The 15,747-nt window shown below is 45.9% G+C and overlaps 1 protein-coding gene across 2 annotated transcripts in view; it reads left to right on the top strand.

Annotated features, from left to right (window-relative positions):
* The window catches only part of ARHGAP10 (Rho GTPase activating protein 10), a 366,526-nt gene that overhangs the window by 248,422 nt on the left and 102,357 nt on the right, over positions 1-15,747 (top strand). For both annotated transcript variants that reach the window (XM_027769930.1, XM_006143418.3), the window contains exons 17-18: positions 3,865-3,970; positions 5,591-5,750. In XM_027769930.1, coding sequence (XP_027625731.1) covers positions 3,865-3,970; positions 5,591-5,750 — 266 coding nt within the window. The remainder of the gene's footprint in view (positions 1-3,864; positions 3,971-5,590; positions 5,751-15,747) is intronic.

Here is a 15,747-nt window from a genome sequence, read left to right as displayed (position 1 = left end):
AAGACTCAAAAGCCTGGGACCTCCAGGAGTTGAGTATGTGCTGGAAGATCTTCATCTCTCTTGGCCTGGTGTGTTCACCTCACAGCAGGTGGGAACACCACAGAAAAACCAGCATTCTTGATGCTTGTACATCCATGTGTGTTGTCCCTTTGAAGGTGCCTAGATAATTACTGCTAATGTCTTCCTAAAACTATAGCATTATTGCCTGGCGGCACTTAAATATCGAAGTATAGCATTTATCTGCCTGCATGTCTTTGATACGCTCCAGGATGGCTTTTTCAGCCTTTCCACAGCATTATAAGCTACTAGTCATTAAGGTGTGGTAGATGCTGATTGCTAGTTTCACAATTAAAATGCTTTTTCTATTACAGTTAACTCGTAATCCATAGCATATTTCAGGAATTTGATGTAATGATTAATTTAGAATGCCGGATTTTAAAAAAGTGACATTCTTTGTCAATTAAAATATAATCAAATGCATATAGCTCACCGAAGATAACAGCTTACTCACTGGTTTTTTTGAATACATTTCATTTATTACGTTGTGGCCATATGGAAGTGCCCATTGCCGGGAGGTTTGGATTAATGTCAAAATAAGACAAAACAGACAAAAAAGTGGTTTTACTCTAAAGACCTTACTAAGGAATACCTTTTTAAAAGAATTATTTATTTAATTTTATTTGTTATTATCTTTTAATTTGACCAGAGAGAGACAGAGAGAGAGAGAGAGATAACGGGAAAGTGAGAAAGCAAACCACCATGTCTGGGATTTGAACCACATTCGCTTCCTTTCTCTTTAGCAGCAGCTGTTTCACTGTCCTGTGTTGTAAACCCATAGTCCTTTCATTATTGAGCGAGTAAACGGTAACAAACTTAACTCTACACACTTTGAGAGCAACCTAAATGCTTATAAAATCGATGATATGGAGCTCCATTTAATGACACAGGACGATGATGTTCATGACATATTAAAGGAAATTGGCAGCTTTAACATTTTATTACTAAAAAGAAAGGGAAAACTCTCAAAGGATTAAATCTAAAATATACTATCTTAGTACGTCCCAAGATAAGCTATTTTAGGATGAGAGTTATTATGGGTCATTTTAATTTAAGAGAACTCTTCGTTGACTCATAACACAGATACGCACAAGTAAGTGTAGAGCTTAATTAAATTTTGCAGTCTGGTAACTTACGGGCAGGAAAAGGAAAAAGGAAAGTCACGTGAGAAAATGGAAGTGAGGGAAATGGGCAGACCTAGAGCTGGGTTGGTTTCAGCTCGGTGAACACAGCTTAGATGAGCGTAGTTCAAATGGTGGGCTATCTGTGATTGGCCATGACTCACCCCAAGCGAGGGTGGGGTTTGTTTCCAAGAACTCAAGTAGATGAGTATGGAAGCCTTCTCAGGCCAAGACAGTTTAATTTACCATCTATGTAGAAGTGGGGTGCTTGGGCCCCAGGTAATGGCCAACAGCGATTGAGGGTCGGTCTGTGCCCCTCGGGCCCGACACTTTATGTGTGTTGCTACACTGAATCGTGGCCTTGGAGGTAGTCTAGCTATCTTCATTCTGCAGGTGAGGAAGTGGAAGCACAGAGAGGTTACATAGTTTGCTCCAGGCCACGGAGTATCATTTGGAAGTGGTGACCCCCAGGCCTGACTCCGCTACCCTTCCTTGTACTACTGCCTTCTTCATGGTTCTTACTCCCATTTCATCTCTTCATGCCCAGAGAGCACTGCTCTCCTAATTTTCTCTTTCACATTCTCATCCATCCTTCCAAAAACGTCAGGTATGCCCTCCTAAAACTGAACTCTGTTCGTATCCCTTCCTAGCTTTTACTTGAAGTGACTCCTTTAGAAGCCAAGAGCAGAGACAGTGTTCCAACTGGCTTTTACAGACCTGGGCTGTTTTCAGGCTGCCTTTGTGTGTGTGTGAGGTGCTGTCTCCGTGGACGTGGATGCGGACGCTCTGTGCCTTTCGTCAGACCGGTTACCAAGTCTGGAGTGTGCCCCGAAGCCCCTCAGTTCAGCCTTTTCTTGAACTCTTCCCCCTTCAAGACCTAACTCTAGTGCTTTCCCCTTCTGTGAGACCCTTCCCGAGCTCCCACTGCTGGTTCTGCATGAAGACTGTCTGAGCACCTTTCCTGCACAGTAAACTGAGCTCCTGATTCTCATCTGTCACTGTGCAGATGCCTCAGAAAATCCTGGCATCATCTTCAGTAACAGGCATCTTATTGATTTGTTGATTTTCCCATCAAGAGCAGAGTAAAGGGATTTGGGCACATTGTTAGTAAGAGCCTCAGATGACAGTCAACCCCGAAGTTAAAGGGGTAAGCGAGGTGTGTTAGTTTCTCAGGGCATCGTAAGGTACTGCACGCCAAGGGGCTTCCAACAACAGAAAGTTGTTCTGTCACATTTTAGAGACCAGAAGTCTGAAATCAGGGTGTCAAGAGGGCCTGTTCCCTAAAGGATTGGGGGAGGGCCCTTTGCCACTTCTAGCTGCCGTGGTCCCCCCAGCCCTTCACATTCCTGGCTTGTTGATGCTTCTCTCCCATTTCTGGGTCCGCTGTTGCATGGCATGGTTCCCCGTGTCTGTCCACGGCCATCTTCCCTCTGGGCATTTGTTTCTTGTAAGGACACCAGTTATACTCTGTTATGATCTCCTCTTAGCTGATGTCTCTACCGATGATGTCCGAATGGGATCCCTGGCCTAAGTATGCCTTTGATTCTGTTGCTTTGACATCTGGGGCCTCGAGTCCCGGGGAGACTGCCCTCTTAGGCCAGACGGTTCCTAGAGACAGCAGCCCCCAGATCGCTCTTCACGTGTGACCGTCCATCTGAGCTCTCTGCCTCCACCCCCAGCCTGCACTGCTGGGCTCTTACATTCCTGTGCTCATCACCTAGGGCTGGTTCCCGGATGACTAGGGGAACCAGCACCCACTGATGTCACTGGGACTAGCCAGTGCAGTGCCTGCTCACCCACCAGGCCCCCTCCTTCCCGTGGAAACCACAGCACAGACTCTGACCGACACTCTCCTACCCCACCCTGCAACTATCAGTGTAGGTGGCTCACTTTGCCTGTGTTTCAAGGGCTCTGTGAGCACACACTTTTTTCTTTATGACAGTCATTTCCACATCTTACCATACCTAGTTAAAATAAATCCCAAGTGTAATTTTAAAACAGTCACATTCTGAGGCACTCAGGGTTAAAATTACAGCCTGTCTTTTGGGGGTTACAGTTCAACAGGACCTATTAAGTCCCATTTGCTGGTGTCTGACGTGCATTCCATGGTGGCGCGGTGGCCAGGAGCCTAGGGGGGGGCGTCATGCCAGTGTCGAGCAGACTTGCATACAGCCGCCTGAATGAGGCGCTGTGGCAGCTTTCTGCCCTTACAGGGAAACCCAGGGAAAGGGCTGATCGCAGCCACCCTGGAATTACCCATGGGGGCGGCCTTAGAAGATTAGTAATGAGGGGCCAGCCTTGGGGTTGGGGCGGTTGGATCCCACATGACTGGCTGGGCGGTTGAGTCCTGGATACAACAGCTTGAAAAACACGTTGCGTGCTTGTGCATGTGTGCCCAAGAGTCCCGAAAGGAGAGAGAGGAGGAGAGGGAATAGCTGTGACCGTGCGCTGTGGGCAGTATCCTCTCACTTTCCCTGTCTCCCTGGTGAGCGCATGCACTCTCTGACAAAATTTAAAAAAAAAAAAATCACTATAGAGTGAACATTTCTTTTTTTCCTTTTAAAGGTAGTCAAATATGCGTACTTGAAGGTCTTGAATAGAAGAGCTGCTGTTGTTGGTTTTGGGAAATCTATTTGCTCTTGAGTACTCACTGTTATTTCCTTTTTTTCCTCTTATTTTTTTAAAGAAAGTGGCAGCCCGGAATCCCGTGTCAACGCTATCCATTTCTTGGTACACAAGCTGCCAGAGAAGAATAAAGAAATGCTGGATATTTTGGTGAAGCACTTGACTAAGTAAGCCCCTCTGTTTTCCTTCTCACGATCTTGGCTTTGCTCTCGGAGCCGCGTGGTGGGCGCTCCTGGGCTCGGAAGGTTGAGCTGGGGCCGAATGCAGTCACAGGGACCACACCTGGAATGGCAGGCTGGCTGCTGGACTCACTGTGTGTGTTTTGGACAGGAGCGTTGAAACATGATGCTCTGACGAAGTTGTATAATTATTTGCTTAACATCCCTGCCAACAGCTCAGGGTTTGATTTGAAGTGAAAGAAGAGAATATTATAGGCTGCCCCATGTGCTGATTCTGGGAACATGATTATAAATCTGTTAGCAAATTTAGTTTGGTTTCACACCCACCTGATTCTTAAGTTTGAACATGTCCTAGAAGTTTGTTTAATTCAGTAATGGGTAGTTATTTTGTAGATCCCTTTTTTTTTTGCCTGCCCTCCTTAAAAAGCAAGTGAAGTCTAATCGTTCAGTGGAGAAATGAGTCCTTTCTTCCAATATGTGTGACTCTCAGATCACTCTAGCTATAGAATTTTAGTGTCTAGAGGAAGCTGAAAAGCTCTGTATATCTTAAAACCTTTATTTTACAAAAAGGAAAACGAAGGCTAGCGGGTATTATGACTGGCTGACGTTCCCGTTACCAGGATAGCCACTCGGTCATTCATTTGGTCAACAAATCTCTAGTGAATGCCTTCTTATTTGCTAGTCGATGCATGGCAGAACGCATAGACAAAGCCCCTACTTTCATGAAGCTCACTTTCTCAGGGAGAAAAGATGATAATATAAGATTACGATATAAAATAGTTTCAGGTGATAAGTGGCAAAAAACGCAAAGTCATGTAAGGGAGTCAGGATTCTGTGTTGAGCGTGAAACCGCAAAGAGGGTCACTGTGGAGGGTCTCCCAGAGGGTGAGATCTCTGAGTGAGAGCTGAAGTAAGTGGCAGTCATACTTGTTTCTAAGGACACCAGTCATAGTCCGTTATGTTCTCTTAGCTGGTGTCTTCACTGACAATGACCAGATGGCATCTCTGGCCTAAGTGCGCCTTTGATTCTGTTGCTTTGACATCTGGGGCCTCTTCACGTCTGACTGTCCATCTGAGCGCTCTGCCTCCACCCCCCAGCCTACACTGCTGGGCTCCTACACTCCAGGCCATTGTGCTCCTGTGCTCATCACCTAGAAGTGGGTACCAGATGACTAGGGCTGGGACAGCTGAGGACACTGGTCCACGTTGTTCACAGCACCGTGGTGCTCAGTTGAAGGAGCGAGTGTGGATGCTTTGCCTGAGCTCTGCCTGCCTGCAGAGCTAATTTTGACAGAAGTGCCATGCCGTCCAGCAAGCCCTAGAGCCAGGGTCATAACGATCTGGTGAAAGAGTGGCATAGTCCGTGGGATGGTCGAGGGCGCCCTGGGGCCCAAGCAGAGTGTTGGAGAGAAGTAAAAGTAGGCAAGGCCGGCAGCACACAGGTCTGGTTAGCTCCAGTTACTCCAGGGGCAGATCCCAGGGGCATTAGGGTTCCAGCATTCCAGTCTCTCGAGTGTGTGTTTGGAGGGAGATAAAGACACTTGATCCCACAGTCGCTGTCCCATGGTTAAACAGAGACTGTTTTTTTCCTCCCCACATCAATATTAGTGTTTCAAATCACTCCAAGCAGAACCTGATGACCGTGGCAAATTTAGGAGTAGTGTTTGGACCAACTCTGATGAGGCCACAGGAAGAAACCGTTGCTGCCATCATGGATTTGAAGTTTCAGAACATTGTTGTGGAAATCCTCATTGAAAACCACGAAAAGGTAGGTAGCATGGTCCTTCTGCCCCCACGAGAGACTTCCTGTTTGGAGTGTGTAATGCATAGCCGTCCCCTTATATTCCCTTCCTCTCTCTCTCTAAAACAAAAATAATTTTATGATTGCTATGGTGAGCTTGGTTCCAAGACGTTCTCATTGACCTTCTGTCTTCTGATGGAGTTCCAAAGAGATGAAGCTTCCTCAACCTTCTGTCCTCTTACTGGTGTCATGAAGAAACATTTAATCCGGATGCAAGTGAATTATCAGAGGTGTGGCCATGGACTGTTGAGGTTCCTCCGTTGCTTTCATTCCTGTCTTTGGATTTCCCTCCATCATGGTCCCATGCTCGTGTGCAAGCTCAGGCTTCGCAGTTTAGAAAACAGAAAATAAGACAAATGAAGACGTTTCGAAGGAAGAGAGGTGTAGCCGGAGGAACTGGGGCATCGCTGGGTGAGGGCGGTGAGGGCGGTGAGGGCGGTGAGGGCGGAGGGCTGCCTCCTGTGTGAGCAGCTTGCTCCGAGCTCGTCGGTGTCCCTGCCTTGCAAAGGGTCTTCCTGCTTGAACCCAGCTGCTGAGCATGATGAGCGCGAAGGAGATGCCCAGGAGGGTAAATGCCTCAGATGGTGCAGGCGGTGCAGTGGGGGGCGGAGTGGGGAGGGCACAGCATTCTGGGACTTGGGGATGGGATCGGCTTGGTCGGAATTGGGAGACGCATATCGGGACTGACAGAAACTGCTTGAATGTGTTCCTCCCTGCCCTGGACCACTCAGCATTTTAAATACTGGACGTGAAGTCTTTCCGTTATCGGCCCCTTATGATCTCTTTCCCAAATTACTGTAGGTTCTTGATTATGCCTTGTCCATGGCTACTTTCATGATACAGCAGCAGAGCTGAGATATTTGAGTATCTCTTGCTCTCTCTTTCTTTTTATCATTAAGGTTTTTGCCATAGGGCACATATACTCATGGAGAGACACAGAGACAGTAAGGGGGAAAGTAAGAAATCGCCCTCCAGGGGGACTGGTCATGCCACAGTCCCTTCTCCTCCATTCTCCTCCTGAGATTTTTGGGCATGCATGCACACGTGCCCAGCATGTTTTTCAAGCTGCCAGGTCTGGGACTCAAACCGCAGTCAACCATGTGGAAGCCCGGCAGCTTAACCACTGCACCACCTGCTGGCCCCCAAGTATCTCTTTTCTGAAATGTTTAGGACCAGAAGTGTTTGAGATTTCAGATTGTGTTTTTCAGAGTTTGGAATATGCATATATTCATAGTGAAATCTTGTGGGAATGGGAGCCATGTCCAAACATGAAATTCATTTGTCTCCTAAGCCCTCATAGGAAACATATGTCTCTCATAGCCTGAAGGTAATTTTATGCAGTATTTTTGTACTGCAGTGTTTCATCTGCTGCCCATCACATGAAGTCAGGCGTAGAATTCTCCACTCAAGGTGTCCTGTTGTTGCTCAGAACGTTTCAGGTGTCAGAGCATTTTAGATTGTTGCGTTAGGGGTGCTCAGCCTATAGTTACAACAGAGACCTGGTAGACCACAAGGCAGAGATATTCCCGGCATTTTACAGAAGAAACTTGGTGATCCTTGCTCTAAATCAATAGTTTTCAGCACTAAAAGATCATCAGTATCACCCAAGGGACTATTTATTATTTATTTACTTATTTTGGAGAGGTTTTTGCTAATAGGGCATGTGCGCTTGCCAGAAAGAGAGAGACAGAGAGACAGAAAGCGAGACATCATCCCCTAGAGGGTATGGCTATGCTGCGATCTCTTCTCCTCCATTTTCCTCTCAGGATTTTGGGCACACACATGGGCTTGGTGTCAGTTTAAGCCACAGGTTCCGAACTCAGACTGCAGTTAACTACCTGAGAGTCTCTCAACGTAACCGTTCTGCTCTCTGCTCATCATCATCATCATTATTATTATTGTTTTAATTTTGACCAGAGAGAGACAGAGAGAGAGAGGGAAAGTGAGAAAGCAAGCCACCAGGTCCAGGACTCAAACCACGAGGGACTCTTGACTAGGTGTGTAGCCATATATGCTCCGTTTTTAAATTTTTGCCTTGGTAAGAATTATGCTTAACAGCCCACAAGGAGAACTACTAATTGAAAGAGGAAGTGTCTCCTCTGCCACTATAAAGAATTTAAGGGAGGGACGAGCAGTTAGCTTAATGGCTATGTCGCTGGACTCCCATGTAGTTGACCTTGGTTCGAGTCCTGGACCCGGTGGCTTAAACTCACGCCAGGCACGTGTGCATGCATGTCCAAGATCCTGAGAGGAGAATGAAGGAGAAGGGATTGCGGCGTGGCCATCCCCCCTGGGGGATGATTTCTTGCTTTCTGTCTCTCTGTCTCTCTCTGTCTTTCTGGCGAGCACATGCACCCTATAGCAAAAACCTCTCCTCCCCCCCCCCAAAAAAAAAAAGAAAAAAAAAGAATTTAAGGGAGAACTTCAGTCTGGAACATGGAAAAAGGTTGTTAATTTTTGAGTTTTTTTTTAATAATAGTTTAAATGAGACCCATGTGTACAGCTGGCTGGTGTTAGGTCTGATGTGGGGTGGTTTGCGTTGGACTGTTGTGCGAAAGCTGGTGTCCACCCCTCTTGGTTCCTTCATAAGGGAGGAAAGGGTGGTAGACTGTGGAGACCGAGTGGAAGAACTTTCCCAGGATACTTAGGCAGGACTTGGCCCAACAGGGCTACTGTGTTTGCTTGCCTCTCTCCCACTCCCTCAACACTCCCAAAATAAGCTTCTGTTTGGTAAGAAAAATGAATGTGTGGACTCAGGTTTAAAAGTACACCTTTATAGGACCAGCAGATGGCGTAATAGTTATGTAACTGGACTCCCACTTAGTTGACCGCCGTTCGAATCCTGGACCCGGTGGCTTAAAACTCACGCTGAGCATGTGTCCAAAATCCTGAGAGAAAAATGGAGGAGAAGGGATTGATGCATGGCCGTCCCCTCTAGGGGCTGATTTCTCACTTTCTATCTCTCTGTCTCTGTCTCTTTAGCGAGCGCATGCTCCCTATAGCAAAATATCTCTCTTTAAAAAAAAATACACCTTTACTATTAACAGAGACATAAATTAGTTGAAAGAATTTATTCTTTAGAGCAGTGCTTCTTATTATTCTTTTTGGTACCACAGACATTTGAAAGGCTGACAGAAGTTATTACTCTTTCCCCAGATAGATGCACATAACTCTCCCCTCTCCAGAATTTTGCTTACAGTTTCAGGGGAAATCTAATTCTGAATCTGTGATCTCTACATTAAGAATCTCTCACTGAAAATGAATAATCTTTGAAGTGGCCAGTTGTTACTTGTTTCTCTGTAGTCAGGGGAATACTTGAGTTAGTCACAATACATTTGATTCCATCAAGAACTTTTAGACTTTGTTTCTGCTCCTGTTAACTATAGATCAGCACTTTGCTAATAATTTCTTATACATCTGCCTTTAAAATGGGGGAATTTGAAAACTGTCAGAACATGTAGTCACTTATTTATTAAAAGGATTTTTAAAAATTAAAATAGCAAGTTCTGGGACTAGCAGTTGGCATAATGGGTATGTAACTGGATTCCCATGTAGTTGACCACAGTTCAAGTCCTGGGCCCAGTGGCTTAAACTCACACCGGGCATGTGTGTGTGCATGCCCAAGATCCTGAGAGGAGAATGGAGAAGAAGGGATTGCGGCGTGGCCATCCCCCCGGGGAGTGATTTCTTGCTTTCTTTCTCTGTCTTTCTGGTGAGTGCATGCGCCCTATAGCAAAAACCTCTCCCAAAAAAAGAAAAAGAAAAAAAAAAAAAAGAAAAACTAGGAAAAAAAAATTGCAAGTTCCTTGAAATCGGTATGGTATTATGCTCTGGGTTCAGCATACCCTCCCCAGATTCATAAGGTAAAATTTAGTCGTGATAGCATTAAGAGGGTAGAAACTTCATCTACTTATGGAATTAAGAGGTGGAGTATTTGGGAGGTCATGAGGATTTGATAGGTTGTCAGAGTAGGGCCCCCAGGATTGAGTCCTGGTGAATTCATAAGAAGTGAGTGAGACACAGAGATACAGATGCATAAGCTCTTGCCCTCTCACTGCTGTGTGATGCCCTACACTGCCCTGGGATTCTGCAGATGGTCCACACCATCAATAAGATCTTTACCAGATATGGCCCCTTTACTTTGCACTTCTAAATCTGTGAGCTAAATATACTTCTATTATTACCCAGCCTGTGGTATTGTTACCAACAACAGAAAAATAAACTAAACCATGTGGCAAACTCGTAGTAGGTGCTGAGGTGTAGAGACAAATGTTACAGCCCTTGTTAGAAAGGAGGTCATAAGCTAGGGTGGAAGCCATGTTTTGGAACTTGGATCCCATGACATGAATCCCTGTCTAACATGCTGTGTGACTTACTGTCTTAGTTGTTATCCACGTCTCCCTGCTAGATACAAGAGAGCAGAGAACTTTTTGTACATCTGCAGTAGTATGTGGTATATATTAGGTGGTCAGTTGATATTTATTGACTGATTTCAAATTTAGTACTTTTTTTTAAGAGTTAATTTTAACTTTTTTTTTTTTTTTGAGAGATTTTTGCTGTAGGGCTTGTATGCCAACCAGAGAAACAGAGACAGATGGAGAGACAGAAAGTGAGAAATCACTCTCTGGGGAGATGGCCACACCACAATCCCTTCTCCTCCAGTTTCCTCTCAGGATTTTGGGCATGCATGCACATGCACCCAGCATGGGTCTGGGACTCAACCACAATCGACTATGTGGGAGTCCAGGGATGTAACCAGTATGCCATCCTGGTCCCATTATTTTAACTTTTTATTTATTTATTATTATTATTATTTTACAGTTTTCACCAGAGAGAGAGAGAGAGAGAGAGAGAGAGAGAGAGAGAGAGAGAGAGAGAGAGAGAGAGAGAGAGAGAGAGAGAGAGAGAGAGAGAGAGAGAGAGAGAGAGAGAGAGAGAGAGAGAGAGAGAGAGAGAGAGAGAGAGAGAGAGAGAGAGAGAGAGAGAGAGAGAGAGAGCGAGAGAGAGAGAGAAAGGAAGCCACCAGGCCCAGAACTTGAACTGTGGTTGGCCATGTGTGAGTCCAGAGCCTTTAACCATCACACCACCTGCCGGCCACAAATTTAGTACATTTTGAGTGGCTGAAGGAGTGGGAAAGAGGTAGACAGAACTATAGTCCCTTTGAGCAAAGGATTGTAAGAGTATTTCTTGGGTCCCTGTTGCATTTGGTATTTTGTAGAACAGTTCTAGCTTGTAGAAATACTGGTTTTCACTGAAAAGTTAAGCATGGAAATCTGTCTGGAGATTTTCTTTACCAGTATGTTTGTTTATAGATATAAAAGATTTTGTTTGTTTGTTTTTGTTTTTAGAGCCAGTGGTGCAAATATTATACCTTCTGTTATGGTCCTGTCAAACTGTGGTTAAACCTCCTTACTGTGCAGCAAGCCATCCAGACAGCTTCGTGAAAAGATGGCTACTATTCACTTGTAGGAAGAGAAAGAATTCAACTCCAAGCTTCGAAACATTAGCAGCTCAACTTTAATTTATTAAATCCTAGTTAGGGAACTTTTATGCGATTCTTTTGTGAAAATACTGGCTCTGGGTCTTGCTCTTGGATAAAAGCATCTCCATTTCCTGCTGCAGCTTCCTGTTTTCTTCCCTTATTTGAAGCTGAGAGGATAAGCACATGATTTTCTGTGCGGGGAAGTGGAGAGTGGTGCTCTCACCTTGTTAACAAATCTTCCGAGAACGAGCAGCATTGCCGAGCCAGTTCTCGTAATTACAGCAGATGGGAGTGGCCGCTCTCTCAGAGGCAGACCTTCACAGAGCTGAGAAGAGAGGGCTTAGGGATTGCCTTCTCTTCCTCTCTATGGCTAGGGGGTGGTGTACCCATTCAAGCAACGTTAATTACATTCGGCGCTGTTCTGTGCAGAAGGGAGGAGGTGGATGTCGCATTCCAAATTTTTCGCTGTGCTCATGGGTTTAGGTTTGGAAGCAGAGGATGATGTGGCAGGGGGTGGGGTGGGGGTGAGCGGTGCCAGCCTGGGAAGGTGAATACGTCTGAGAACTTTGTTTTGCCATTACCTCTCCTTTTCTCTCCAATTTCATTCTTGTCCATATCCACACCCTCTCTCTCTCAGCTCTCTGACCTGCTCAGCAGGACTTCAGAGTCCAGACCCTGCCACGAGGGAGAGCAGTTCTGCCGGCCAGGTGGCTGTGCAGGAGAATGGCGTGTGGATGTGCGTGTCCCCATCAGCCCTAGGTTCCCCTGACCACAGACCATATACACCGCCTCAGGATTTTGCATGTGACCAGAAAGTGATGAGAGAGGGGCACAGTTCCCTTAGTAAATGTTTGGGAACAAAAGGAAAGAGAGAGAAGTAAGGGCAGGAAAAAGGGTAAGAAGGATAGTCTTGGGGCCAGGCAGAGGCTCAGCAGTAATGCTGAGGGGGATCCCACATGGGAAGACCCTGGTCCCACATGAGAAGGCCCCCGGTCCTGCATCGGGAGGCCCTGGTCACAAACAGGAAGGCCCTAGTCCTGCATTGGGAGACCCTGGTCCCGCATGGGGAGGTCCTAGTTCCAAATGGGAAGGCCCTGGTCCCTCATGGGAAGGCCCTGGTTCCACATGGGGAAGACTCTGGTTCCACATGAGAAGCCCTAGTCCCACATGGGAAGGCCCTAATCCCACATGAGAAAGCCCTAGACCTACATGAGAAGGTCCTGCTCCCACATGACAAGGCCCTAGTCCCACATGAGAAGGCCCTAGTCCTGCATTGGGAGGCCCTGTCCCACATAGGCAGGCCCTAGTTCCAAATGGGGAGGCCCTGGTCCCAGCTGGGAAGGCCCTAGGTTCACATCCCCGGGCCTCCCTGTCATGCCGGCTGCACACTCCCAGGCTACAGGCTGTGGGCGGATCATGACGTGAAGACCTGGGTGAGGGAACGTCTCTCTCTCTCTCTCTCTCTCATTCTTTGTTTCATTCTCTCATAAGTAAACTTAAAAAAAGAAGGAATAGTTTTGTGAGGAAGGAAACCATTACTGGAATGTATGGGGGACAAAAAACATGAGGACATTGGAGGGAAAAGGATGACGCTAAGTAAGTCTTCATGAAGGAGAATAAATGGAAACAATGCCAAAAAGAAAGACATTTTCTTTTCCTTAGTTACATCTTTCCTCCCTGGGCTGTAGGAAAATCACTAATGCGAAGAGGAAAACTTAGTAAGTAAAACAAAATAGTGCTGCATGAATTTTGGAGTTGGAAAAGACCCCTCGTTAATCTGCTGTGGAGATCACCATTCCTCTAGCCTCTGCTATTTTTATACCACCCATATGTACTTTATAGGAAACAGTCCATATGTTTTGGCTTCATTTACACATAATACATTAAGATGTTGTTTTAAAAGAAGTATTTGTGGGGCAGAAATATTATCAAGGTCTCTCTTCCCTTGCACACTACAAAAGTGTGTTTCCCAGGTGGAAAAGAGGACTGTAAACTTCCCAAGAAATTTCAGCTGGGATTGTGCCTTGGAGCTGACGAGTCTTGTACAAGCTTTTTGTTGTTGTTGTCTTTTGAGAGATTTTTGCTGTAGGGTATATGTGCTTGCCAGAGAGACAGAAAAATGAGACATCATCCCCCGCCTCCAGGGGATGGCCATGCTGCAATCCCTCCTGCTCCATTTTCCTCTCTGGATTTTGGGCATGCATGCACACATGCCCGGTGTGAGGTTTACATTGCCAGGTCCAAGACTCAAACTGTGGTCAACCACATGGGAGTCCAGTGCCTTAACCACTATACCACCTGCTGGCCCTTCTTGCATAAGTTTTGATCTTATCAAAGTATACTTGTTATGAATTCATTCATAATTAATTTTTTTTTCTGAGTGCCTGCTATGTGTCAGGCATAATACAAAGTTTAGGCGGAGTCAAGACACCAGTGCAGTAGGGTAACGAAGAGATGACCAATGTAGCTACCAGAGATGGTGGAGAAGGAGTGTTGTCAGAGAGACGCAGAGAAAATGGCAGAGACTTTGAGGAGAGTTTGTTCCCACTGTGGAGAACCTGGAAGATTTGCTGGGTAGGTGAATCAGGTTTAGAGTAGAGTTTGAACAGGTGGGGTTGTTTTAAGAGGAGATCACAAATATGGGAGATCACAAACCAGAGAGACCCACAGAGGAGGACTGTATTCTGGGAGTGCAGCTCTGGTTGGAACATGGGCGCATGGCACAAGGTGAAATTGGCTGGCCATGGTTTATGTTCCAGGCCTGGCAGCTTGCTTTCTGACTCTCTCTCCCTCTCTCTGTCTCTCTATCTCTGGTGAGCTTGCATGCCCTGTAGCAAAACTTTAAATAAATAAATAAATTTTAAAAATAAAGAGAGAAAAGACCAGAAGAGAGTTCATGCAGCATAGATTTAGGGCATGGCAGTGGGAATGGGGCATTGCAGGGTGGTATATCATGTTGAGAGGTGGAATACATAAAAATCAAGGGACTGGATTTGTGGGGGACCTCAGGGGAAGGTGTGATAAAGATTTAATCCTGGCAGAATACCGATGTCATTAATTAAAAGCAAGGGGAAAAAATGGGGTTTAGAGTAGGAGAAAGCTGAGTTCAGTTTGTAACATGGTGAGTTTTTGTGATCTGGATGTCTAGTAAGATAAACTCAGCAGACAGATGGAAATGTGGTGCTCAAATCTGTGAGAGAATTGGGGTTAAAAGTGTATACTGGGCTAGCAGGTAGTGTGAAGGTAGAAGGAATAGATTCCACACAGCTGACTCTGAGATTTCAGTCCCAGACCTGGCGGCTTTGAAAATCATGCTAGGCGTGTGTGCAGTGTGTGTGCTCAAAATCTTGAGAAGAGAATGGAGAAGGGATTGTGGTGTGGCCATCTCCCTTTGGGGTATTTTCTCACGTTCCCTCTCACTGCCTCTCTCTCCCTCTGGTGAGTGTGTGTGCCCTCTGGAGCTCCGCGGGGCTGTGTGTCAGGATGTGCTGGTGTTTCATTGGTTCCTTGATGGTCAAGAGGTCATCAGGTTTTTTCTAGGACTAGCCTTTATGTATTACACTTTCTGTGGACTGTAAGGTGCTGAGGAGAATTCTATTTTATTTACATAAAACTTTCCTGTCTAACTTGGTTGAAATAAACCTTTTGGCATTTGAAATGGGAACTGCAGTTGTTGGTGTCCTGTTTTTCTCAGCGTGAACATGGAGGCCATTCATGATGGTCAGGCCTGTGAAGAAGGCTGACGCTGTGTCCTCAGAGGTGTCTTCCGTGCACTTCGATTTATCCCTTTTTTGCAACTTGTATTGTAAAATCCTCTAGTAGCCAGTGTCCTCCAACCACAGAAGAACCTAGAAAAAAGGAAACACGAGGAGGACATGTGTGTTTCCCAGCAGGCGTCCAATGTGAGTGCCAGAACACTAAGTCACACACACAGAGGAGTGTCCAAGTGCATTGCAGGGCTCTTATTAGCCTGACCAACTTTTGGACTGTGTCTGTTCATATTTGCCCAGAACTAGGAGGATGTCTTGCTCTTCGGTTCCGCGATGGCGTAGGTTCCCTGTCCAGTCCTACGTTGCTGTTGACCCAGCAGCAGCCACGCCTGCTGGTCTTGACAAGGGCATCCCACAGCACCACTCCTATGGCTACAGAAACAACGTACAACCCTGCCCTCTCCTATGGGCGCTCTGATTTCTGTCATCCTCTGCTGTAGAAGAGACCAATTCCCATCAAGTGCAAGAATGCTTCCACTCTAAGAGCATGCTGGTTATTTAATGAGAAAAAGAAATCTGTTTAAAAAAAAAAAAAAAAAACTCAGCCCAAAATGCTTCTTCGTTTAGCTTTGCTCTGGCCCTCGGTTGCTAGGCAGCCACAGTTTTCAAGTGAGGGAAAAATAATCTTCAACAACAACAACAAAACCCAAAGTTTCTAAAAGGTTGATGTCTGCCTGACGCCAAGTGACTGTGCAGTGTGGAAGTCAAAAGC

Source organism: Tupaia chinensis, unplaced genomic scaffold (assembly GCF_000334495.1).
Source record: "Tupaia chinensis unplaced genomic scaffold, TupChi_1.0 Scaffold000098_1, whole genome shotgun sequence".
In the NCBI taxonomy this organism is placed as follows: Eukaryota; Metazoa; Chordata; class Mammalia; order Scandentia; family Tupaiidae; genus Tupaia; species Tupaia belangeri.
The sequence above is the reverse complement of the archived record's forward strand: the minus strand, read 5'-3'. Positions and strand labels throughout refer to the sequence as shown.